Source organism: Lontra canadensis, unplaced genomic scaffold, assembly GCF_010015895.1.
Source record: "Lontra canadensis isolate GAN:19392208 unplaced genomic scaffold, GSC_riverotter_1.0 scaffold60, whole genome shotgun sequence".
NCBI lineage: Eukaryota > Metazoa > Chordata > Mammalia > Carnivora > Mustelidae > Lontra > Lontra canadensis.
This window is the reverse complement of record NW_022631054.1, coordinates 5,168,875-5,195,017: the sequence shown is the minus strand read 5'-3', so window position 1 is coordinate 5,195,017 and position 26,143 is coordinate 5,168,875. Positions and strand designations below refer to the sequence as shown.

The 26,143-nt window shown below is 45.7% G+C and overlaps 1 protein-coding gene and 1 non-coding gene across 4 annotated transcripts in view; one reads left to right on the top strand and one right to left on the bottom strand.

Annotated features, from left to right (window-relative positions):
• Positions 1-26,143, top strand: part of INPP5B (inositol polyphosphate-5-phosphatase B) — a 47,442-nt gene that overhangs the window by 20,302 nt on the left and 997 nt on the right. The window contains exons 7-22 of one of the 3 annotated variants that reach the window (XM_032877315.1): positions 6,500-6,596; positions 8,380-8,547; positions 9,421-9,522; positions 10,683-10,797; positions 11,140-11,256; positions 12,048-12,235; positions 13,715-13,826; positions 16,221-16,330; positions 17,480-17,615; positions 19,098-19,208; positions 20,145-20,307; positions 21,144-21,379; positions 22,343-22,456; positions 24,292-24,376; positions 24,730-24,857; positions 25,936-26,047. In XM_032877315.1, coding sequence (XP_032733206.1) covers positions 6,500-6,596; positions 8,380-8,547; positions 9,421-9,522; positions 10,683-10,797; positions 11,140-11,256; positions 12,048-12,235; positions 13,715-13,826; positions 16,221-16,330; positions 17,480-17,615; positions 19,098-19,208; positions 20,145-20,307; positions 21,144-21,379; positions 22,343-22,456; positions 24,292-24,376; positions 24,730-24,857; positions 25,936-26,047 — 2,094 coding nt within the window. Of the gene's footprint in view, positions 1-6,499; positions 6,597-8,379; positions 8,548-9,420; positions 9,523-10,682; positions 10,798-11,139; positions 11,257-12,047; positions 12,236-13,714; positions 13,827-16,220; positions 16,331-17,479; positions 17,616-19,097; positions 19,209-20,144; positions 20,308-21,143; positions 21,380-22,342; positions 22,457-24,291; positions 24,377-24,729; positions 24,858-25,935; positions 26,048-26,143 lie in introns of those variants that run through there. The other 2 variants (XM_032877314.1, XM_032877313.1) reach the window with 2 other exon arrangements.
• On the bottom strand, positions 23,209-23,315 carry LOC116879443. The gene has a single exon (XR_004385020.1). It is a non-coding gene; the product is annotated as a U6 spliceosomal RNA (small nuclear RNA).

The window sequence follows — 26,143 nt, the reverse complement described above, 5'->3', positions numbered from 1 at the left end:
TGGCAAAGAGCCGCTGACAGCCGGCTTCCGTGCTAGATTCAGGGGAGAAGAGATTCCGAGAAGACTGCCTTGTGGCTGGAAATCCCCCAAATCATGCCTTAAAGTTTCCATGCATGGAGTGAGGAATGAAGATGTTCTTGTCCTTGCTGGACTGGGTCTTGCGGCAGACACAGCGATGTAGGTCTGCAGGGCGATTTTCAAGTCCACTCATGGACAGCAGCTGAATCCATCGTCGGGACATGCCACTTATCCCCAGGAGATGTCCTTTCAGTCTGGCTGTTAGTAAGAACCACCCCCTCAAAACAATATCCTTAGGAAGCACTGATGCAGGAACAGAGCTCTAACCCTTAGTCCTTAATTTGCCTTGGCCCATCATAACGCCCCTGAAGTTCCTACTTTGTAGACGAAGAAACTGAGACCCAAAGAAGGAACTTGTCACACAGGAAGATAATGCCACAGCTAGGCTTCAGCTTACGTTTCCTGATACTCGTTTGCATTTAACACTGTAGTAGTTACTATAAGCCAGGCGCTGATTCAGATACCTGGGAAAGAGCATGAGGACAAGTCCTCTGCCTTCCAGAGCTTACCTTTCAGGGGGCATAGCCTCCACTAAGCTGAGGAATCCTTATGAGGTAATGATATCAAATGGTATTAGTACTAAGAGGAAAGAGGTAACAGGATTGTGGTTCCCAGACAGTATGCTGTGGCTCCCTGGCGTTGTGCAGGGAATTCACAGTGCGACACATCAGAGTTGGGACACGGTGTGGGACACGTCCCACCATGGGACAAGACAGAGATACCTGTCCTGTCTGCTGGAACACTGACCTTCTAGCTCAAAGTAGTTCACAGCTTCAACATTAGATGGTGCTGCGTTTCTTTTGGTGACATGGTATCTTTGCGAAGCTGGGTTGGGTGGTTGCTGGGATCACAGGCAAGTACCAGGCACAAATCAATGTGGCACATCGTAGGCGGTGTCCCCTTGGATTCCAAGGTTTGAGAGAGTGTGCAGTGCCCAACCTGCATAGCCACCTCCTTAGTCGGTAATTCTGGTTATTTCAAAGGAAATAGAAATAGTATCTTTTCCTCCTATTTATGGGTATTCATTTTCAAAGTGCTACTTAAGTTGTTAGAAGTTAAATTAATCAGCGATTTTATTTTGGTCCTAACTACTTGAACAGCACTGGTCAGTACTTTTGGCCTATAGGCTCTTTGAAAAAAATCACTGTGGCAGTAAGGGTGCTGTGAACAGAGGAATCTGGAAGCTCTGGAGTAAGGGGATAGAGTGATGTGGGGTTGGTGGGGGGCTGTTTAGATAGGGTGGCATGGCCTCTGAGATCTGAGCAGAGCCCTGAATGAAATGCAGAGTCACACATTTCAGAGATCTGAAGGAAAAGCATTCCAGGCAGAGGGATCCACAAGAGCAAAGTCTCTGAGTTAGGAGTGAGCTCGACATGCCCAGGAATAGCAGGAAAGGAGATGTGGCCAGAGCAGACTGAGTGAGGGAGAGCGCGGTGGATGGGGCCAGCAGGGTGTGGGGGGCCAGCTTCGGGAGGGTCTTCTCAACTCTCTCAGGGGACCAGATTTTATTCTGAGGTGTGGGAAGTGACTTGAAAGTCGTAAGCACCTTCTTTTCACTCTGACCGCTGTCTAGAAAACTAATGGGAGGATTGTGTAAGGGTGGAAGTCAAGAACAGTTAGGAAGCTGCTGTGGTGAGAGATTCCAGGTATGTTTCTGAAGGTAGACCTTGGCTGAATTGCTGATGAATTAGCTGTGGGAATCAGGTGAAGAAAGAGGAGTCTCAGGCTAGTCTCATGTTTCTGTTCTGCGCAGCTGGTCCGGTGATGGTTCTGTCTACCGAGGTGAAGAAGCCTAAGGGGGGAAGCAGCACAGAACAGTCTGGAGCTCAGGTGAAAGGCTGGAGCATGGGGACTGGGAGTGGTCAGCATGGAGGTGGTGTTTAAAACTGTGAGACTGGGGCGCCTGGGTGGCTCAGTGGGTTAAAGCCTCTGCCTTTGGCTCAGGTCATGATCTCAGGGTCCTGGGATCAAGCTCTCCACATCGGGCTCTCTGCTCAGCCGGGAGCCTGCTTCCCCCCCACCCCCACCCCCGCCTGCCTCTCTACCTACTTGTGATCTCTGTCAAATAATAAAATCTTTAAAACTGTGAGACTAAGTGAGATCACCTAGCTGGGAAAGAGTGTAGCTGGAGAAGCCGTCTCCGGCCAGGGCTTTGCCGGACCATTGGAGTTCTTCCCGTTGGCTCCTATGTCCCTTTGACATACCCTTATCATTGTGGGTGTTTTTATTTTCGGAGTTTTTTAAAGTACTTTCTTGTTTTCTGACACTGGAAGATGCTCTGTCTTGTATATTGCCTACCCCAGTCCTAAAATAACCATATCTCAATGAGCCCCTATTCCTTTTATTGGAAAATGGTATTGGAAATTAAGATTGGGCATTAAAGATTGGTCCTTGCTACTGGTATGTCCTTGCTTCTAGGCCTCTTAGCAGATGGCACAAGGAAATGTACATGTGTATACTTAAATATGTGTATCTCTATATTTCTACATGTAACCGTATGTATCTATATTAGGTAAATATGAACTCATGCTGATATCTCCAATTCTAACTCATTACCACATTCTAGCCTCTTCCCCTTGTTTATCTGGAACCTCCCACTCCAGCAATGAGAAACCTGGCTCCCACAATCCACTCTCCATTTTTTTTTTAAAGATTTTTTTATTAAAAAATTTTTTTTTATTTGACAGAGATCACAAGTAGGCAGAGAAGCAGGCTCCCCACCGAGCAGAGACCCCAATGTGGGGCTCAATCCCAGGACCCTGGGATCATGACCTGGGCCGAAGGAAGAGGCTTTAACCCACTGAGCCACCCAGGTGCCCCAACTCTCTCCATTTTCTTAAGTGCTAAATTCCAGGATCCATGTATAGCAGCTTTAGAATTGTTAACCCATGTCCCTGTGGGAGACAGCGTTATCAGCTAGAGTAGGGTGCTTAGGAACAGTTCATTTTGCCTTTAGTCTTACAGATTCCACTCATTTCCAAAGCTATTAAAGTCAGCACTTTTTTCCTCTGGCCCCCCTCAGTGAGGCTATTTCACACATTTGTAATATAGTTAGATTCTTTTGTCATTTTCTGCATTTCACTCCAGGATCCTTTGATCTTCAAAATGATTTTTTTAAGAATTTGCATACATTACTGTGTGCCGTAGAGTTCTGTGGGTTTTGAAGCCTATGGATAGTGTCATGTATCCAGCCTTACAGCTTCTCACAGAATAGTTTCACTGCCCTAAAAAGTCCCCTGTGCGTCACTTACTTAATCCTTACCCACCCACTGCTTACCATCTCTAGAGTTTTGCTTTACCGTAAGGTTGTGTAATTGGAGTCCTGCAGCATGGAGCTTCTTCGCAATGACTTCTTTCACCTCACATGATGCATTTAAGATTCATTCAGGCCTTTTTGTGACTTGGTGGCTCATTTTTTTATTGCTGAATAATATTTCATTAAATAGATAAACCATAGTTTGTTTATCCATTTATTGAAGGACATCTTGGTTGCTTTCAGTTTTTGTGAGTATGAATAAAGCCAGTGTAGGGGTGCCTGGGTGGCTCAGTCAGTTAAGCATCTAACTTCGGCTCAGGTTGTCATTTCAGGGTCCTGGGATCGAGCCCTGCTTTGGGCTCTGCACTTAGTGGGGAGTCTGCTTGTTCCTCTCCCTCTTCCTCTGCCCTTCTTCCCCCTCATGCTCTCTCTCTCTCTCAAATAAATAAAATCTTTTTTTTTTTTTAAGATTTTATTTATTTATTTGACAGAGATTACAAGTAGGCAGAGAGGTAGGCAGAGGGAGGAAGGGAAGCAGGCTCCCCGCCAAGCAGAGAGCCTGACCTGGGGCTCGATCCCAGGACCCTGGGATCATGACCTGAGCTGAAGGCAGAGGCTTTAACCCACTGAGCCACCCAGGCACCCCATAAAATCTTTTTTTTTTTTTAAGTTATATGCTGGTTTTTATATGGACATAAAACTTCAAATAGATAAATATCTAGCAGTGTGATTGCTGGATCCTATGGTAAGGCTATGTTTAGCTTTGTAGGAAACTACCAAACTGCTTGCAAAGTAGCTGTACCATTTTCCGTTCTTACAGTCAGTAAATGAGAATTACTGTTGCTTCACATCCTTGCCAGCAATGGGTATTGTCAGCTTTTTGGATTTCAGCCGTTTTTAAAGTTTTCCCAGTATGCCATTCATTAACTCCGGTCCCTTGGTTCTCTAAGCTTTAGAGTTCAGTGAGAGTAAAGCAAGAGAGGTAGAATACAGTTGGGGATTTAGTTCTCAGAAATCATTTTGGTGAACCATGGAGTTGTAGAATTCCAGAAACCCTGCCTTTCTTATTTTTGTTGTATGCTGAAGACAATGGGAAGATGACCTGAGACATTCCAAAAGAAGGCTATACACTTGAGCTTAGATGTCGCATATTTATATATAAGACACATAAGGAATCCATGTGCATCCAGTATTTTCTGTTGAATTGTTGAATAATTGAACTGCTTTTTATGTGCTGGGTGACGGAGATGCAGTGATGAATAAATCAGACATAGTTTGTCCTCAGTAAGCTTCCAGTCTAACTGGGGGACGAACATTATAATAGACAGCAATTGAGGCTCTAATGAGACGTGCCGGGAGCTGTGGGACACCAGTGGCAGGGCAGGGTATCTGGCCTGATCTAGGGGGAGTTAGAGATGGCATTTTCGAAGACGTGACCCCTGACATGGGGTCTATAGCAGGACTCGGCTAAGTACAGTCCATGAGCCAAGTCTAGCTCACTGCCTGCTTTTTTTTTTTTTTTTTTTTTAAACAGCCTGGGAGTTAAGAATAGTTTTTATAGTTTTAAATGTTTGAAAAGAATTAAAAGAGATTCATATTTTGTGACATGTAAAAATTATGTAATCTTCAGATTTCAGTGTCCATAAATAAAGTTTTCCTGGAACACAGCCATGCTCGTGGCTTCTTTACGCTGTGACAACAGGGTCAGGTCGTTGTGATGGAGACGGTTTGGCCTGAAGAGCCTTGGACATTTATGCTCTGGCCTTTTGCAGAGAAGTTTGCTCACCCCTGGCCCCGGGATGGGTAGGAGTTAGCCGTGTAAAGCAGAATGAAAGAAGGAAGTGGGTTTCTGATTGGATTGTGGTGTAACTGCAGTAACTTTAATAGACTATGGCATTCAAGGGGATGGGAGGCAGAGGACTGTGGTAAGACATGCAAGAGGGCAGGTGGGATCCGGATTGAAGGGAGACTTGGCAGCCATACTGGGAGGTTTAAGTTTATTCAATGGGAAGCTTTTAAAAGGTCTTAAGTGATGTGATTAGCCTTCCTTTTTCAAAAAATCCTTTGGCCACAGTGTAGAAATTGGGCCAAAGATGGTGGGGTAAGAAGGGAGGCCCGGAAATTAGTTTGAAGTCATTCCAGGGAGATGTTGGTAACATGGGGTAATAGGGTCACATTGGACTATATTGATTTGAGTGGCATTCAGGAAACAAAATTGAAAGGCCTTGGTGATTGGCGTATTGAAATGTCATTATTTTCACGTTTCAAATTTGTGTGTGTGTGTGTGTGTGTGTGTGTGTTCTGGTTCCTGTGAATGCATGGTCGAAAAATCCATGTTTAGTAATAGTCTTCAGGGCAGAATTCTTTCGTGATGGTTCATGCCTGCAGTGCTCCTTGTAACTTGTATGTTGAAGCAGCCCGGTTCTGTGGCCTCTCCATTCTGTTTTCTGTGGATAAGTGATTGGGCTTTTAAGGAGCAGAGAAGCTATTGGCAGATTACTTTTCCTTTTCAGGTTTATCTTGGTTTAACAACTGTCCCAAAGTATTTATTTATTAAAAGTCCTTGGTTTGCTCTTTTGTTTTTGAGGCAATTTATTAACAATGACAGGCTATTCTCTAACACTTAGACCCTTTCCAGTGTCAGATCTCTGACCATTGGCTCTCTCCTCCTTGAACTTGAAGTTCCACTTGGAGTAAATGGAAATGAGATCACTATCTTATATTTCATAATATGCCGTGTTGCCTCCAAAATGCTTACTCATGTGTCAACTATTTGATCCTGGCAATAAACCTGTGAGAAGGGCAGGGCACGTCAAGTCACTGAGATTGAGAGAAGTTGGATGACTTGCCTGAAGTCAGAAGGTCAGTAAATAGTAGAGCCAGTGAAGGAACTTAGGTCTGCAGCTTGCATAGTTTTTATTCTTTCTGTAAGGCACTCCGTCTCTAGGAAAAGGGAGTCGGACCAGCTGAGATAGTTACGTTTTCAGAAGTTAAGATCTCTAGATAAAATGCTTATTTTTTTTGCCCTCTCTCTCGTGCTCCACAAGGTACCACCATCCACCTTACCTATGCTTTCAAGCATTATGTGCACAACCAGTGATTCAAAGACAGTCTCTATGTTCAAGTCTGTGTAAGCCTGTTTTCATTCTTTCCCCTTCCCCTTAGGTTCTTCCGACTTTGATGATTTGCGGTCAAATAAGAGACGCCCGCTTGTGGACCCAAGCTCTTGCGCTCAGGATACACCAGACAGCTTACTCACAAGGTAATGCAGCTGTCCATTCATTTGTACATCCTAGGGCCGAAGTTCTCCTCAATAGAGAACTGAGACCATTGCTGTGCGTGATGTAAGTTGTCCCAGGGTAGCTGGTTTAAGAAATGTTGGATGTTCATTAAGCGTTTACTCAGGCTCCATGCTCTTACCTGTATTATCTTATTTTGACCTAAAAGATAGTTACTATTGTCTACTATGTTCTACTGCTGCAGGTGAAGAGACTTTATTATTCACACAAAATCCAGAACTAGCAAGTAGCCCATGTAGGATTTGAAACTGGCAATCTAACTCTACCTTAGACATCTAGAAGATTAGAAACATTTTTATTTCTCCCTTACATTCTCTTAGGAGTTTCCTGACTCTGAAGATGCTTCTTCTTTTTTATTTTTAATTTTTAAAAAATATTTTATTTATTTGAGAGACAGTGAGAGAGAGCGCGAGAGGGGAGAAGGTCAGAAGTAGAAGCAGACTCCCTGTGGAGCTGGGAGTCCAATATGGGACTGGATCCCAGGACTCCAGGACCATGACCCAAGCGGAAGGTGGTTGTCCAACCAACTGAGCCACCCAGGCGCTGGATACTTCTTTTTTCTGTTTTTATTTACTTTTGTTTTTCCTGATGTGCTCTTTTATTTAGTCTGTACACCAGTGCCCCCTGCTGCTCATAGCCCTAAACAGCTGGTCAAGATAAAAAAAACTTGCTTGTGTCTGTATTTTTATGCACTTAAGCAGAAAGGAACAATCCCTGAACTTTAAGTGTAGCTGGATCTGTCCTGCTCAGTTCACTGGAGTCTTTTTGGTTACATACATACATTTTCACATGGCTGTAATTAGTATGGACTTGATGATATGATATCAGATACTTCTGTGGCCAGAAGTTGTTGCAAGTGCTCCATATGTCAATTCATTAAGTAATGTTCAGCAAAAGTTTCTTGCACTTTTATTGGGCTTCTGTTAAGTAAATATGTCAATTTTAAAATTTTGCTTAACTTTAAATGTTGGCATTTGAATAATTGTTAGTTTGGCTATTAAAACTATATAAATAATCGTGAAATATGAACTTTCATTGCTTTTCTTTTATTCCAGATTATTCCTGTGTGAAAGAGTTACAGTAGAATTTTCAAGTCAAAGGATCTGGATAGTTTTATAGTTTCGTTACATGAGGCAGTAGGGTCTAGAAAGAGTACTATCACATCTGGGTTCTAGTCCATACTCTGCTGCCATCCAGCTGGGTGGATGGTGCTAGATCTTATTTTTCCTATTTGGGAAAGGAAGGGATTAGATCAGAATGCCTTTAAGGTCCCCTCCAATCTGAGATCTCTATCAGAATCTCCGGATCAGGGGCACCTGGGTGGCTCAGTGGGTTGAGCCTCTACCTTCGGCTCAGGTCATGATCTCAGGGTCCTGGGATCGAGCCCCGCTTTGGGCTCTCTGCTCAGCGGGGAGCCTGCTTAATCCTCTCTCTCTGCCTGCCTCTCTTCCTACTTGTGATCTCTGTCAAATAAATAAATAAAATCTTAAAAAAAAAAAGAAAATCTCTGGACCAATGTGCTATACATTCAACAACACACAAATTTACTTAATTGCACACAGATGTAGTGGGTTTCTTTGTTTTTGTTTTGTTTGTTTGTTTTAGTAAATACATTTGACTTTGGCCTTTGTTCGTCTTCTGTGACTCAGACAACTTGTGTGTAGAAACTTCTAGCTTCATGTTCATGTACTTTGTCGTGGGGAATTCATCAGAATGTGATAAAGTTTTGTCTGTTTGTTTTTCTAGACAGAATAAATCCAAGTGTGAAATCACCAACATGGTCCGCTCCTCCACTATCATGGTATCAGACAAGGCTCACATTTTATCCATGCAGAAGTTCGGGCTACGAGATACAATAGTGAAATCACGTCTCATGCAGAAAGAAGAGGATTATACCTATATCCAGAACTTCAGGTAGATAACTGGGCAGACTATTTTCAAAGCAAAATGATCATTCAGCTCTGAAATTTCAGCACTTCACACCCTACGCTGGATTTGGAAACAGATCCTTCTGCAGAATCTCACCCGGCATTCTCAAAATGATCATTTCTTTTCACTCTTCATGAGCAGCCATTTATTCTGGCTTTTCTGGCCAAGCACGGTAGTAGGTGTGGTATAGCGGAGTCACACAGCTTACAAATAATTACGGCAGTATTTGAAGAGGTATAAAGGACAGAAGAATGAACGATATCCTGATATTTGTGTATCCTTGGTCATTCTGGGCCTTTGAAGGAAGTCATTTAAACTGAAGTTAGTGAAATGAAGTTGGTGTTTGGTAATCTTTTTAGACAGGATTACCAAAAGTTAAATGAATAGAGGTTGCAGGATTCTGCTAATCTTTTTAAATCCCTGCACGGGGCCTGTAATACCAAGTGACGTTGCTTCCAGGTATACAAACAATCCCTTACGGTGAACACTGCAGTTGCTTTCCTTCTGAAGATAATTACCAAGGTACTTTTCATTTTTCTTTCATTTCCCCAGCACACACAGGCTGAGGAATCATTTTGGGGATTATAGCTCTAATGGCTGTCAAGGCTAAGTAGCAATGTTCACAGTAGGCCCATACTGTTCGAAGTTACCACAAAAGCAACAAATATCATGACAGACTGCACGTCACCCTTCAGTGTCACAGTCCTTGGTCGACGTCCGGGGTGACATTGCTCAAGTCTGGAAACGTCTTAAAATTTGTTTCCAGAGAGCCTGAAACTGGGCAGAGTCAGCGTAGGATGCTTTCCCCGTCACCTCCATTGTCCTCCCAAGGGACTGATCCGTTCTCTTTGCTGACAGGTTTTTTGTGGGAACATACAATGTGAATGGCCAGTCCCCCAAAGAAGGCCTCCGGCCCTGGCTAAGCCATGGCATCCCGGCCCCAGATGTATACTGTGTGGGGTGAGTGCTTCTCTTCTCAGTTCTGCCTCTCCAGCTCCAGAAAATATAGCTGAGGGGAAGGGACAAGGACATGAATGTATAACTGAGTTCTCACAGCAGGTAAAGGAATTGAAAAATGACCATGTGCTTAATAACAGCTGCTTCTCTGTTTGATGTTCTTCCTGGAATTAAATTTCTGGCACCGTTAAAGCGATGTGCTTGGCATTTAAATGCTGTTATTTTGTGCAGCCCCCTGTTAAAATCACCACACCTCAAACTAACTTTTATCAATTAGATGTTCGGGACTTCATTGGTCACAAGGCAAAAATAGCTTTTGCCAGGGAAGTAAGGTTAGCTTTATTTATTTTTAAGATCTTATTTATTTATTTGACAGAGAGAAAGAGCAGAAACAGAAGGGGGGAGGGGCAGAGGGAGAGAGAGAAACAGGCTCCCCGCTGAGCAGGGAGCCCGATGTGGGGCTCCATCTCAGAATCCCGGGATCATGACCAGAACTGAAGGCAGATGCTTAACCGACTGAGCCACCCAGGCGCCCCAGCTTTATTTATTTTTTTGTTTCAATTTTGTTGAGAGAGAGAGAGAGAGAGTGCACAAGTAGGGATTGTTTAGGAAGTAAGCAGGTTCCATGCCTAGCGTGGAGTCTGATGCGGGACTTGATCTCAGGATCATGACCTGAGGCGAAATCAAGAGTCAGACACTTAACTGACTAGCTTTTTTTTTTTTAAGGCTCTATCAGTTAGTCATTTTTTCTTCCATACATATTATCCTCCTAGCCCTGGCCTGGGCACTGTGAATGTGGAGGGGGGCAGCAAAGGAGCCTATATAGTAAAGTGAGAAGGGCCTAGAATTTGGAATTGATCTAGATGTAGGGATGGTCCCCAGTTTGGCATTTGCTGATTGTGTGAATCAGGGGTCTCGGGTAAAATGGAGACACTTCTGACCGCTTCCCAGGCTGGTTATGGAGAGGAAATGGGTGACAGCTCGCCAAAGGGCTGGTAGTTCCTTAGCATTTAGTCCCTTGGCTCCACATATTTATTTTTCTCCCCTCGAGGGCCCTGCGGTTTAGCTGGAAAGCGAGGATACACATAGCTAACCCAATCTGAGGACGTGCTGTCTTGCACATGACTCTTCTCGACTGCCTGACTGCTTGCTGCTTATTATAGGTTCCAGGAGCTTGATCTGAGTAAGGAAGCCTTTTTCTTCCATGATACCCCGAAGGAGGAAGAGTGGTTTAAAGCTGTGTCAGAAGGTCTTCACCCAGATGCCAAGTATGCGAAGGTAAGCGAGGGATCAATGACCCTTAATTGTATGTTGCTATGCAAGGAAATTCTGAGACCTGTGACCGTTATCATAAGCCCATCCTAATTCTTTCAATTCCAAATCCTCCAGAAGAGGTGCTCTGGGTAGGAGAGATGCAGGTTTGGGCAGCGGTAGGCTATTTGGGTTATCACAGAGCATGCTCGGTGAGCTACACAGGTGATTTCCCTATGTTCTGCTGTGGAGAAGGAAACATATCGGCATCTTCGGCCGGCTTTGAGACCACTTTTACTCTGGGATGTGTCTTCCTGTTTCCGGTTTCCGGTTCATGCTGTGAAGGGAATGTCTGGCTCTGTTGTCCAGGTGAAGCTCGTCCGACTGGTGGGGATTATGCTGCTGTTGTATGTCAAACAGGAACATGCAGCGCATATCTCAGAGGTGGAAGCCGAGACCGTGGGGACAGGAATCATGGGCAGGATGGTGAGTTTGGGGGGTATGCTTAATCCCTAAGGCTTCGACCCTGCCTCTCACGACACTGTGACTGGTGTGTCCCAGTTCGAGGGGACTGGTGTGACAAGATGAATGGTGCCCTTAAGCAGGGTGAGACAGAGTGGACCACTTAGAAGTTGTAATTTCGTGAGCTGCTGGCTAATTTGGCACACATCCCTGTCTGCGCCTCCAGCTGATCATGAAATGATCATTTCACCCATGAAATACATTGCAGAAAACCAAGATAAAGAATGCTCATAATAGGTTTGCAATTTCCTCTTTTTGAGGCTCCTGAAGTCCTGCTTTTAGGTTCTCCTGCAAGAGCTTAGCTTCCTGCGGAGAAGGCCAAGCATGTGGTTTGCCTGTGATATAGTGAAAAATGGACTCAGCTTTGCCGCTGGCTGGTTACTCTGCTTTCTTGGATTTGTTTACCTACCTGTTAAAATATGGACAATAGAGGTGCCTGGGTGGCTCCATTGCTTAAGCGTCCAATTTTCAATTTCGGCTCCAGACACAATCCCAGGGTCGTGAGATCCAGCCCTGTGTTGGGTTCTGCAATCAGTGTTGGGTCCTGCACTCAGTGTTGGGTCCTGCACTCAGTCTGCTGGAGATAGTCTCTCTCCCTCTCCCCCTCTAAAAAAAATTAAAAAGAAAAGAAAATACAAACTGCTTCACTTAGCTGTCAGGATGATTTTGAAGAGAAAATACGTTGAAAGCATGCAGATTTAAATGGCAGCCATGTTGACGTTATGAATTGCGTTCTTCCGGGCTCTTTCCCCTAGGGTAACAAAGGAGGCGTGGCCATCAGATTCCAGTTCCACAACACCAGCATCTGCATCGTGAATTCTCACTTGGCAGCCCATACAGAAGAGTATGAGAGGAGGAACCAGGACTATAAAGACATCTGTTCTCGAATGCAGTTTTGTCAGATTGACCCAGGCCTTCCCCCTCTCACCATCAGCAAACACGAGTGAGTCTGGGCTCAGACCCCAAGTAGTTCACTGCTCCGACGTTGCAGAATCGGGGCCTGTTTTGTCATGGAGGTGCCTGGGGAGGCTTTCCACTCCCAGAGTGGGTACTCTAGCCATCGCTCGCTTACATGTGGATTATGTCTCGTGGGAATGTTCCGTGTCCTAACATACTCAGGCAGACCTCTAGACTCTTTCTTACACATCATTTGTCCCCAGAACATGTATAAGATTTATTTTAACATGGGTCTGCCTTGGATTAAACCCCACGAGGAAAGCCACCAGACAGCGAGCATCTCAAGTCCGGGTTTCAGAAGTAGGCTTTAGGATAGTATGGGTCTGTTCTTTCCAAAAGCACTTGTAATTGAGATTTCCACTGCAGTGGTCCACCTTCCCTCTCGAGCCAGCCTTACGAAGCTGCCATGATAGCTGCTTGGAGCATCTTGTGCTAATCTTTGTTTTCTTTATCTCTAAGACGTTCTATATGTCTCAAGTCAAGGCATATTAGAATTTCAGACTTTACAGTAACACTCGAAGCGTGTGCCACTTCTTTTAGACAAAGGAAGAAGCCCCCGAGGCCATGGTGTCGGGCAGGGAGTCCCCAGATGCAAGCCTTGCATCCCGCCTGCTGCGGTGGTGGAACAGTCTTGGGCTCACTGGTGTTCTGGAAGCTGACAGGATGGCTTTCCTTCTCCAGGGAACCTAGCAGGGAGTGTGTCTTCCGTTCTGCTGGACTCCCAGCGCCCTAGTTTGGGAGGTGGCCACTCGCATGTCAGTTTGTCCGCTTTGGGCTTGTGGATGCTTTTGTTTTGTTGCGTGTGTCCTGCTGCGCGGGTTCTTTAATGACCTGGTTGCTGGCTTCGGATGGCGTGGTATTGGACCTGGCAGGCTGTGTGCTGTCATTCAGGGATGTCCGGGTTACCCTTCTCCCGAAGCAGTGGCTGTGACAAACCACCTGTCCCACTTTGCAGAAAGAGCCAACCGATGATACAGTGGGGGTTAAACCCAGACTCCACTGTACAGGTTGAACTTTGTTTCAGAGGACCTCAGTTCTAGAAACAAAGGCTGAGAGTGTATTTGTGGACTGTCATGTGCATGGAGGTGACATCATGGCATCCTCTGGCTTGGGGTCCCTGAGCAACTGACCTGACTCCCAATATTTGATCTTTTGTGCCTCTTCCCAGGAATGAGGTCAATGGTTGTCTTGCTTTTAGATCTTATTAGACTATCTTTCCAACCACACAGCGTAAAACGGTCCAGGACAACTCAAGGCTGTTTCTGATGAACCTGGAGCAAAAGGTCCCTGAGTAAGCAGCATGTTAGCTTGCTGGGGTGGCAAGAGAAAAGATTTCCCGAACAGCAGAGTCCGTGCCCTCCCAGTTCCCAAGAAGCTGGCCTCAAGGGCCTTCCATCAGAAGCACACTGGCTAGGATGGGTAAAGTCCTTCCCCAACTTGTGACCTTTGTGTTCTGTCCTCACAGTGTGATCTTGTGGATGGGGGACCTCAACTACAGGATAGAAGAGTTGGACGTGGAGACAGTGAAGAACCTCATCGAGGAGAAGGACTTTCAAACCCTGTATGCGTATGATCAGGTACACTGGCCTCCTGGACCTTCTTTGGCAGCTGTCCCCCCACTGTGAGCGCGCAGGAAGGCCTGGGTTCTCCACCCTCGGCCTCTTCTTCCTTGATGGGGTTGGCTTCCCCGAGGAGTTGCTGGCCAGCCTTGTCCCTGGCTGTTCCTCCGCCTTCCCCGCCCCCCACCCCGCTGGCTCTTCTCTCCAGGTGCCTTATCCCCCTGGGGGCGGCAAGAGCATGTGTGTTCTCTGTCTCAGTCTCTCTCTCTCTCTCAACCCCTTTCCCCAGTGCCCATTTATTGATTCATTCCAGTAGGGGCGAAGGGGTACCAAGCTTCTCCTAAAGACACTTGGGATGTTTAAGACAATTTAATTGTTTTCTGAGTGAGTCTGCCTTGCCCTCTCCTGCTCTCCCCAGACTTGTCTAGTGTAAATGACCACTCTTCTTGAACCGCTTTCCTCATGTCCCATAGGAACTAGTTTGGTAAGCTGCCGTTCTCTGCCGTGGTTGGGGTCAGTGTTTCTTGCTCGGAGTATTAGCCATTTCACAGGACAAGAGCCACCTGAGTCTCGCTGACTTTAGTCAGGCTACCCTTCTCTGTGGGTTTCAAGACTGTTCAAATGGTCAGAGTTGTTCAGAATGTTAAAGTCCCTTTTCATTTTCATTTGCCCCCTTCTTATTGTCATCAGTCTGGATCTTTCTGTTAACCTTTTTGTCCCCTGGTGCACATTAGTCAAAGGGGAAAAAATATCAACTTTGTTATATCTTTCTTTATGGAATAATCTTTTTTGGACCATTTTTCTTGCCAGTTTCTTTCCTTGGTAAATTACCTTTTTTTCCTCTTTAATCCCCATTTCAGCATTAAGCTGGTCTACTCTGTAACTGAGTTTACTGCATCTGTATTCCTGAGTGAGGCATTCTAACTTCCCTGGTGGTTTCATGCCCACTGCCTCTTGCCTTCTTTTCTATTCCCCGCCACCCCCCCCAGGTTCATTTATTGATTTATTTATTTTTAAATTTTTATTTATTATTTTTTTCCTGGTCTTTCTTCAGGTAACAGTACCTGTTGCGTGTGTTCCCTACTTCCCAGATGGTTTTAAGGTCTATGTATACCAGTTTAAGAATCATCTTACATGGGGCGCCTGGGTGGCTCAGTGGGTTAAGCCGCTGCCTTCGGCTCAGGTCATGATCTTGGGGTCCTGGGATCGAGTCCCACATCAGGCTCTCTGCTCGGCAGGGAGCCTGCTTCTCTCTCTCTCTCTCTCTCTGCCTGCCTCTCTGTCTACTTGTGATCTCTCTGTCAAATAAATAAATAAAATCTTAAAAAAAAAAAAAGAATCATCTTACATTAATATCTCCATTTTTATTATTTCTGTGGGTTTTTCCTTAGGAGTTTTTTTTTTTTTTTTTTTTTAGGAATTCATGTTTTGGGGAATTTGGCAACTGTTGTTCCCTGAGTATCTGCCCCGTGTCCAGTGTTAGCTCACAGTTCTTCATCAGTTCTCACAGGGCCGAGCTTGGTCCTCTAGGGAGGACACAGGAACACCTGTGGTTGTTAATCTTGTTGCGAGGGTGATCTGGAGGAAGCCCCTAAAATGAGGGTAGTGGGAGGAATGCTGGCTGTTCTCAGAATGTTCCAGACGCCCTTCTAAGTTGACAGTTCTTTCCAACAGTCCTGAGTGGCAGATTCTGTTACAAATCCACAATTTGCGAATGGGGGATGTCAAGGCACAGAGCTTCCCCTAGTTCATGTAACTTGTTTGATAAACTCCTTTAGAAGATTGTTTAAATTTAATTCATACATGTTTTGGTATACTTCTGCTATTTATTTTTAGATACCTGGAAGTTCCCCTTTGCTTTTTGGATAGTATCTTCCCAGACCTTTTTCTGTTGGTACCTGATCTTCTTAAGGACATTTCAGCAAGATGGTACTCAGGCCCCCTGGATACAAGTATCCTCTTATAAAAGAGCCTTAAAAATGGTACAGCAGGGGCCTCTGGGTGGCTCAGTGGGTTAAGCCTCTGCCTTTGGCCTAGGTCATGATCTCAGGGTCTTGGGATCAAGCCTTACATAGGGCTCTCTGCTCAGCAGGGAGCCTGCTTCTCTCTCTCTCTCTCTCTGCCTGCCTCTCTGCCTACTTGTGATCTCTGTCTGTCAAATAAATAAATAAAATCTTAAAAAATAACAACAACACACACACCAAAAAAACCGTACAACAGGCAAAGGAATGGTCAGCTTGCTCCTCTTCCTAGGATTTAGCTCTCAAGATCTTACAGGATAGCTTTCTCCTGGGCCTTTCCCTTTGGGTTAGGGTTCAGATGCCAGATTGATTTCCTTTCCTCTGCTAATTCAAGATTTGACTTTTTTATTCTGAGGTGATTTTTTTTCCCCCCTTCCATCTCTTCTTGTAGCTGAAAACTCAGATGGCTACCAAGGCTGTCTTTGAAGGCTTCATTGAAGGCAAGCTCACGTTCCAGCCTACCTATAAGTATGATACTGGCTCCAACGACTGGGATACCAGGTAGGTAGGGGGCTGCTTCCGGGGAGCTGAGCAAATGGAAACCCCAAAATTCAGGGAAGCACTTGTCCCCATTGGCCTACAGAAGGAGATAGGATTCCTGTGACTTCCCCGTGTTTTGTGCTCTGGTCAGACATTTTGACAGAGAGAGAGAGCACAAGTAGACAGAGAGGCAGGTAGACAGAGAGGGGGAAGCAGGCTCCCTGCTGAGCAGAGAGCCTGACGTGGGGCTTAATCCAGGACCCAGAGATCATGACCTGAGCCGAAGGCAGAGGCTTAACCCACTGAGCCACCCAGGTGCCCCTGGTCAGACATTTTCTGGCAGCATCTGCTCATTCAGCAGCTCTCTTCCTGCGTGTTTTCTTTTTGAGTGCCTTAGCCTTTGTTCCCTACTAATTTACTTTCCAGCTATGCTTAGGGGGATAGGATGACTCCAGCCCACTTAGCTTATACTTGGTCATTACATAGGAGTTTATCACTTTTTGTTAGTGCTTCTGGTATGCTTCACATTATTTCATGCACTTGACCTCTGTGACCTCACTTAGTCTTCAACTGCCAGCTGAAGGAGGTGTGATTTATCATCGTCAGCTTCTAGATCGGGGAACTGAGGCAGGCAAAAAGTAAAGAGCCTTCCAGGGGGCACCCGGCTGGCTCAGGCAGCTCTTCAGCGACTTTTAATCTTGGGGTCATGAGTTCAAGCCCCACATTGGGTGTAGAGATTACTTGAAAATAAAAAAATTGTAAAAGAAGAGAAAAAACGTAAGGTAAAGAGCCTCCCAAGCAGGCTAGCCTAGAACCAGGATTATAACTGAGGCAGTGAGAACTGAGAGGCTGTGTCAAGCACCGTGTTTTAGGGACTTAGGGACCACAGAGTACTTACTTCCAGATTGCTTTTTTTCATCTCCTCCCCATAGGAAGGTAAAGAACAGAGAGTCATTCTGAACAGCATTTGGCTTGGAGCCCTCACGGCTGTCTCGGGTGATGGGACATGCTATCCCCTGGTGGGCCCGAATCTCTGTGCCTTGTTGGAACCCTGGGGCCACCTGGACTTGAAGGCCCTGCCCGGTCATTCCCCAGCTGCCCTGGGGCGCTGGCCAGGCAGTGGGTGTGCTTGCCTGTGTGGGGGCCCCCAGTGCGGACTTTGCATTTCAGTGAGAAGTGTCGTGCTCCTGCCTGGTGTGACCGGGTCCTCTGGAAAGGGAAGAACATCACTCAGCTGAGTTACCAGAGCCACATGGGCCTGAAGACCAGCGACCACAAGCCTGTCAGCTCAGTGTTTGACATTGGGGTAGGTGGGCAGCCGACACCCGTCCTGAGCACCCCTATGGGGAATTGGTTCCTATAACCAAGACCACTTTTGTTGTTCTGGTCTCCTCCTCCACCCTGTGTGAGAAAGCTTTTAAAAATGATTTTTAGGGGCACCTGGCTGGCTTAGTCCGTGGAGCGTGCAACTCTTGATCTTGGGGTTGTGAGTTCGAGCGTCACGTTGGGCATAGAGATTACTTAAAAATAAAAAACCAAAAGAGTTGTTTAAATTTAAATTTAAGTCATAATTATTTTGGTATACTTCTACTATATATTTCTATGTCTGTACAAGTTCCGCTTTGCTTTTTGGCCTGCATTTTTCCAGGAGTTTTTCTGTGCATTTATAAACATGGCAGTATTCTATATACAACATAGAGGGTATTTTTTCTTTTCATAAAAGAGATCATATTATACATATTGTTCTTTTTTTTTTTTTTTTAAGATTTCATTTATTTATTTGACAGACAGAGATCACAAGTAGGCAGAGAGGCAGGCAGAGAGAGAGGAGGAAGCAGAGAGCCCGATGCGGGGCTCGATCTAAAGACCCTGGGATCATGACCTGAGCTGAAGGCAGAGGCTTTAACCCACTGAGCCACCCAGGCGCCCCTATACATATTGTTCTGAGAGAGTATCTTTTTTTTCTCCTACTGACTATGTCTTAGCAGATCTTTCCATGTCAGTAAAGGCAGAGCTTCCTCCTCCTCCCCTGTCTGCCAACTCTATATGAGCTTATTTCCTCCACCCTGGCTAATATTAGAGTTTACCCGTCTTAAATTTCTGCCAACCCAGTGAGCTAAAAGAAAGAGATCTTTCATTATTCTAAATCACATTTGTTTGATTTTGCTGGTGAGGTGGAACGTCTTCGTGCTTACTGTCTCTTCTCCTGGGATTTGTTCCTTTACGCTATCCACTCTCAAGGGTTCGGGTAGAGGCATATCGGAATCTGTGAAGGTGTGAGTAGTTTGAAAAAAGGCCTAATGCATGTTACAGAGTTTTTGTATTGGAAAGTGACAACAATTGTGTTTATGACTCAGAATACAGAGGGAAAGCCTGACAGAATCTTGGCCATTGGAGCACAGGTTACAAAAACTTGAGAGATGCCATTTGAAATTAAACCCTAGCAGTTTTTCACCACAGGCCAGTGGATAGCAGCAAGTGAATTAGAGCCAGTCACTGGGCATCTTTCTGCCCTGGGGCTGCGAGCCGGCAGAGCTGCCCACCGGGCTTCCACCCCTGCTTCCTCTCCCTGCTCATCAGGAAGCAGTTGACTTCCTCACAAGCTCGGCCTCTGGAGGATCCCTCCTGAGTCTGTTGTTAATTGGGTTCTTGGTTAATTAATTAAATCTATTCAGTCTTCACTTTCTGCGTGGCCGCCAACTGTTCTTGCCCAGTGCTGTGCATGTCCTCTTTCCCGAAAAGGAGGAAATGGGCAGAAGGCACTCAGGCTCCGATATTTGCCTCCCAGGTGAAGGTGGTCAACGAAGAACGTTACCGGAAGACTCTGGAGGAGATCGTTCGCTCCCTGGACAAGATGGAAAATGCCAACATTCCTTCCGTGTCCCTTTCTAAGCGAGAGGTAGGAAGGACATGTTAACAATATTGGCAACAGGCTCCTCTCTTTATAGAACTTAAATCTCGTCTGTGAGGTCTCAGAAATCCAGGAGCCACCTGTCCGACCCCCGGACTCCACAGTCTTTTTGACGTGCAGCCTCTGGTTCCAGGGAGGCTGCTGGTGTTCGCTCAGAGGAGTGGGGTTGTTGGTTTAGATTATGTTCTTCTCCTGATCTTCTGAATCGGAAGACTTCAACCTTTGTGGCTCATAGGTTTCACCCACACATGGGCCATTCGTGATTTAAGTGATGTTGCAGAGGAGCCAAAAGGTGTTTTGTTTGGTTTTAGCTGGTCTATGTTCTTGCAAGGAATGTCTTCCTCCTGATATTTTGCTTTGACCAAGATTAAGTTGAGTCAGAGGTTCTTGGGTACAGACAGAGGCATTGGGGGGGGAGGACAGGCAGTGTAGACAAGGGATCTGCGGTGGGGGAAGTCAAGTTAGGGCAGAAGATTGTTCATGGAAGAGCTGCAGCATAGATTATTCCGGATGGACAATACCAAGAAGTCAAGCAAATGGGGATTTATGGTGTGGGTATTTTTTTAGTGCCCTGGGTGTCCAGCTACTTGGAAGGATGTGCTTGGTCTTCAAGTTTGGGGGTGAAATTTGTAAAGGGTATTTTGAAAATGGTCTTTGGGCACAGAAGATAGAAGGTTCGAACTTTGATTCCTTTAGGAAATTTATTTATCAAACAACCTAAGTTTTGGGGTTTTTGGGTTAAACACAGACCGCGGGTCTTTCGTGGGGCTGTGGCCTCCTAGGAAATACTTAAAGCAGAGACATGATTTGAAAGAGGCAGTCCTTCATTGTCTTTCCAGAAAGGGCAAAGATTGCCCATTTGGGGTGGCTGGGCAGGTCGCCGAGAAAAGGGCACTGATCCGACTGGTCCCGGCCTGTTCCCAGTTCTGTTTTCAGAATGTGAAGTACATGCAGTTGCAAGTACAGTCCTTTACAATTCATAACGGACAAGTTCCCTGTCAGTTTGAATTCATCAACAAGCCTGATGAGAAGTCGTACTGTAAGCAGTGGCTGAACGCCAACCCCAGCCGAGGTTTCCTCCTGCCAGGTGAGGCCTCCGTTCCCAGGCTCCCGGCTGCTGGTTTGGGGACTGCTCTACCCCGACTGCTTATTTTTCTCCAGTAAGCTCTTTTGGTTTCTGAGTGTTTGCTGTCTGATCGAAACTTCTAAAAGCCCTGTGGGGGAGCCATCCATACTTAAGGTATAAAACAGGAAGGGGCACGAGGTCAGCCTGGAAACCTTTCTCAGCTGTGTGTGTGTTCCGTAATTTCACAGAAAAAGAAGACAGAAGATGGCGGGGAAGCAGGTGCTGCTCTTGAAGGACTCATTTTCACTGTCTGCCTCACTATAATCAGCTCCCAGCGTCCGCTCTTGTAGGGAAAGATAACGGGGTGGTAATCCAGAAATTCCCTCTGGCCCTGGAATGTACCATTCGTGTCTTTCCCCTAACTTCTTTGCACTCTGCATTGTGCTGTGTGGCAGAGGGATGAAGCCTGTTTTGTGGACGATTCACAGGCTGATGCTTGCATTGTATTTTCTCCTGGATCAGGTGTCTTCATCTGACCTGGTCCAGGGCAAGCTCTTTGATCCATGCCTTCTGATTGTATTAATAATTCTGACTTGAGCTGTCCTCCTTTGTCCTTGAATTTCATAGCAGTTGCCTCTTCACATGTTTTTGTGTGTTGTTTTCATGTCCCCACTTGGACTATAAATACCTTGTCCATGTGTCCTCTGAGTGCTGAACACATACATACCTGCTGGTTAGCTGATACCTCTGAATCCCTTTCCCAGCCCTTTGTGCCTGAGCCTTGTGCCTGCTGTCCTCTTTCCCCCTTTCCTCCTGGCCTCCCACCAGCCAACGTTACTTTTAATGTTTTTCTTCAGATTCTGCCGTTGAGATTGAATTGGAGCTATTTGTAAATAAGACCACGGCTACAAAGCTCAACTCAGGTGAAGACAAAATCGAAGACATTCTGGTTTTGCACTTGGACAGGGGGAAGGATTACTTCTTGTCTGTGTCTGGGAACTACCTGCCCAGCTGTTTTGGATCTCCCATTCATACACTGTGCTACATGAGGGAGCCGATCTTGGACCTGCCACTGGAAACAATTAGAGAGCTGGTAAGTTACATGATGTATGGTAGCATCTAGAACTGTAGCAGCCGAGCCAGGGAAGCAGGATATTCTCAATTTTTTCACACATAGTACATTAGAGAAACTCAGCCATGGATAGTAAGATATGAAGCTTCCCAGGCCTGTGATTTTATTCCTTTTTTTGTTTTAATCATGACTTCCTCATCATCCTGAACTAAATTTTCTGAGATGCAAAGGACTTCTGTGGAGACAGTTTGAATCCAAGGGCTCTACTTCCGAACAGATTTATAGTAATATGCATATCCCACCCCTGCCCTGCTCCAATGGACTTTTTAACTTAGGGACTCTTGGCTTCTATCCTCTCCATTATATAAGATGAAAACAGAGACCCAGTAAGGAGAGTGATTGGTCACAGGTCACGCAGCGAGTTAGCAGTGGACCTGGCTCCTACATTCGGGTTTTTGGACTCCCAAGTCTCTGCCCTTAACTGCACCAGACTACACTGTCTCCCTGTTTCTGACAGTGAAATGGCAGGATGTTTTTTCAAAGATGATGATACATATTTCACCCGATTTATTGAAACTGCTTGTCATAACCCACTCCTAATTCTCAAAAATCACCTTCTGGTACCTTGATTGTATCACTTAGTTTTGTTTTTTTGCCTGTAGCATGTTTGCTTAGGGGATGGAAGTGCATCCCTTCCTCTGTGGGTCTGCCGCCGCCCCCATTATCGGAGCCAGCCCATCAGAAGGTCCATGGGCGGGCCTTCGTGTTATGCTTTTTCTTTTTTTTTTTTAAGCTTTTATTTATTTAGTTGACAGAGAGAGACACAGCTAGAGAGGGAACACAAGCAGGGGCAGAGGGAGAGGGAGAAGCAGGCTTCCCGCTTACAGGGAGTCTGATGTGGGGCTCGATCCCAGCACCCAGGGACAATGACCGGAGCTGAATGCCTGAGCCACCCAGGCACCTATGCTTTTTATTTCTTTTCAGACTTTGATGCCCCTACAGACTGAAGATGATGGGGTCCAGTTGGAGAACCCCTTGGGAATTCCCAAAGAGCTCTGTTTGATGGTTGATTACCTGTACCAAAATGCTGTCCAGCAGGTAGGCGGTGGTTAAGCAATCAGACCTGATTGAGGCCAGACTGCCTTGGGGAAGAACATCAACCCCAAGAACTTCTGGTGTAGGAAGCTTTTACCCCAACAAATCTGTGGAAAGCTGTTGCTTCCCAAGAGAGTGAGTGGGGGACAGATAGGGTCATGTTTCACACCCCCATGAGACCTTGCTATTACATAGAGCACTTGATTACCCCCAAGGGAAGCAGCCTGGCATAGGATGGCCTTCACGGCACAACATGTACCCTTCCCTGGCCTCTGGGGTCCTCCCAGTACAAAGCCATCTGGAGCCTTCTCAGGACGTGAGCCTGCTATCCTTTTGAGGAACTCTTGACAGTTTCTGGAAATGGGAGGGCCTAACTCTTTGTTAAGCCAGACAGAGGCAGGAGACCAGATGGAGCCTCCAGGCCATGAGTCATGAGTCCTGATTTCTAGAGTGATTTGAGCCAGTTTCATGAGATCAGATCAGTCTGTAATACTGACTCATTCGTATAGGGAGACTAGTAGAAACCGTACTCTACCACAGCTCTACCGCTTGGGAGCAACATACATTCTTAACGACATGTCTTTTTACTCTACCCTCGCCCACATTTATTATTACAGTGTCCCCAAATACTATTCTAAGTGTTTAACTGCATTGCCTCAGTTTGTTCTCCTGATAGCTCTCAGATGAAGAACTGAGGTCCAGAAAGCTACGTAACTTGGTCAGGATCCCAAACCTGATAACTAGGCAGGATGGGGATTTGAACCCTGGGAGTCTAGCTGTAAGGTTACAATCTCACACAGGAGCCATGCTAATCTTCTCTGTGTTGTCCTAATTTTAGTGTATGTGCTGCCAAAGAGAGCACAAAAGTCACATTCTTATTTCTTTTTTTAAAGATTTTATTTATTTATTTATTTGACAGAGACAGTGAGAGAGGGAACACAAGCAGGGGGTAGTGGGAGAGGGACAAGCAGGTCTCCTGCTGAGTGGGGAGCCTGATGCGGGACTCGACCCCAGGACCCTGGGATCATGACCTGAGCCAAAGGCAGATGCCCAGCGACTGAGCCACCCAGGCGCCCTGCAGAAGTCACATTCTTAAGTACTGTGCTAGTAGTCTACGTTCTCCATGGCGCTCCTTTCAAGTGTAACTTGAACAATACATAGAATATTATTATTCACTTAAGTGGCATTAAGTCATTTAAGAAAACAAATGAATATAAAGCATGCTAGGACTAATGGAAATACCTTTATTTTACTTTATTTTATTTTTAAAGATTTAATTTATTTGACACAGAAAGATCACAAGTAGGCAGGGACGCAGGCAGAGAGAGAGAGGAGGAAGCAGGCTCCCCACTGAGCAGAGAGCCTGATGCGGGGCTCGATCCCAGGACCCTGAGATCATGACCTGAGCCAAAGGCAGAGGCTTAACCCAGAGCCACCCAGGTGCCCCTGGAAATACCTTTATTGCTGTAATCTTTTTTTCACAAAGCAAGGTGGTGTCTTTTTAGCTTTCTCCATCTTATAAATGATATATTTTCTTCACATTTTTCTTTTTCTGGTTAATCCTTCCACAACACTGCAGGAAACCGTTTTCAGTTTTCCCTTACTGTTGTGAGTAGTATTCCCTAACTATTGTTTTATAATAGATGTTTTATCACTTTAAAGACCTGTCATGGGACCATGCTTAGGAAGGCCGGCAGGATGAGCTCGTCGCATCAGCCCTAACTTTTTCAGATTGTTTACCATTTGATTCAAAGGCCTCACTTCACTGCCCCTTTTTTGCACCTTGGTGGTGATAATATTTCTAGGTCAGGAGATCATGGCTGACTTTCTTTTTGCAGGAAGATCTGTTCCAGCAGCCAGGCCTGAGGTTGGAATTTGAGCATATCAGGGACTGTTTGGATACTGGAATGATTGAAAGCCTCTGTATCCTCAGACATTTGTGCGTGCGTGCATGTGTATGTGTGAATATGATTAAGAGGTGAGAGAAAAGAAAGAGTATGATTTTAAGGCTCGAAATCCTATCTTGTGTCCTCAGCTGTCATATTTTTCTTACTTAAAGTTTGCATAGAGAAGACATTACAACTTTAATCCACCAATATAGCAGGAACTCAGGAGGGCCCAGTTAAGCTGACATACAGCTTGGCCCCTTCACCATGGCATCCTAGCTCTGAGCAGAGAGCCTTCCTGGGGAGGCAGCACGTCTGGCATGTGCTCACTCCTGGGCCTTTTCCTCACCACGGCATGGCATTGCCAGTTCCTTAACGATGGGCCAAAAGCCGCCAGCAATCATTCCGTAGCCGAAGCCTTGCTACTTTTCCTGGAGAGCCTGCCAGAGCCTGTCATCTGCTACAGCACCTACCATAACTGCCTGGAATGTTCTGGCAACTACACCGCGAGTAAACAGGTGAGGGGAAGTGTTGAGCATTCATGTACTGCAGCCCCGGGCCTCACAGGGCCTGAGGGAACAGAGTGGGTGCCGTTCCTCAAACACAGTGTCCTAGCAGCTCAGCTCCATAGCTCTCCTTCCCAAACCTGTTCTTCTCACGTCCCCTTTTCTTTTAGTGGCTTCACCCTGAATTCCAGTGACTCAGCCCAGAAACCTGAGTCATTCCTGAGTTGTCCTCTGCTCACCTCCCCCATGCCCAGTTCCCTTGATCTGTCACCCGTCTTCCATTCTCGTCCACTCACCTTGGTTCTAAGCCCTGTGTTCAGGCTCTCCCTCTGCTCAATTGTTTCGCATACAGCCATCGGACCACACGCTCTAAAGCTCTCATCACGTCACTGTTGGTCAAAAACCACACTTGGCTCTCCATTGCCAATGAATGATTTTCTTAAACAAATAGGCAGGACTTTTAACCGTCTGGCCTAATGGTTCACACATGTAACAGGCCATGGTGGAATAATCTAGAAAACTTGCTAATAATACAGGTTCCAGAGCCTCACCCCACATCCACTGAATTGGAATCTCTTTTGGAATATATCTTGTACAAGCCTCCTAAGAAATAATGATGACACACAGATAGTTGGAGTACTCATTGAGTTCTAGCCTGATCCATTCCTCCAGGTTTAGCACTTGTTCAAGGGGCGTCCTGCTAAAATTGACTTCTCCGTGTATTCTCTCTCCTTATCTCACTGTGTTCCTTCTCTTGCATTTTTTTATACTTTCTTTTGCCCCAAATGCCCTAGACCTTACCTCTGCAGGTCCAATTTTGTCTTATATTCAAGACCCAGCTTATAACGTCTTCTATTCCCGTAAACCTTTTGAGAGCACGTAGTTAAGCTATTGAGCTCTAAATTCACAAAGCACTTGATGTGTGCTTCTCTTTTGACTCTTGTGCCAAGTGGTAAGTGATCGGGGTTTCCTGTGCACAGTCTTACTCGTGTCCCTTGGATCATGTACTCAGCTCCTGGAACATAGCACATGTCTGACAAATGATTGAATGAATGAATGAAAAGACAAATCCCCGTTCTCCCTCTTTCAGGTCATTTCTACCCTCCCTACATTCCACCAAAATGTCTTCAACTACTTGATGGCATTTCTGCGAGAACTGCTGAAAAAATCAGCAAAAAATCATTTGGATGAGAATATTCTAGGTAAGTAGTCAAGTTTCTGTGGGAAAGATCTCTGCATATTGAGAGACTCATTATGAGAAATGTGCTTGAGGAAGGTCCCAAGACCACTGCAATGGA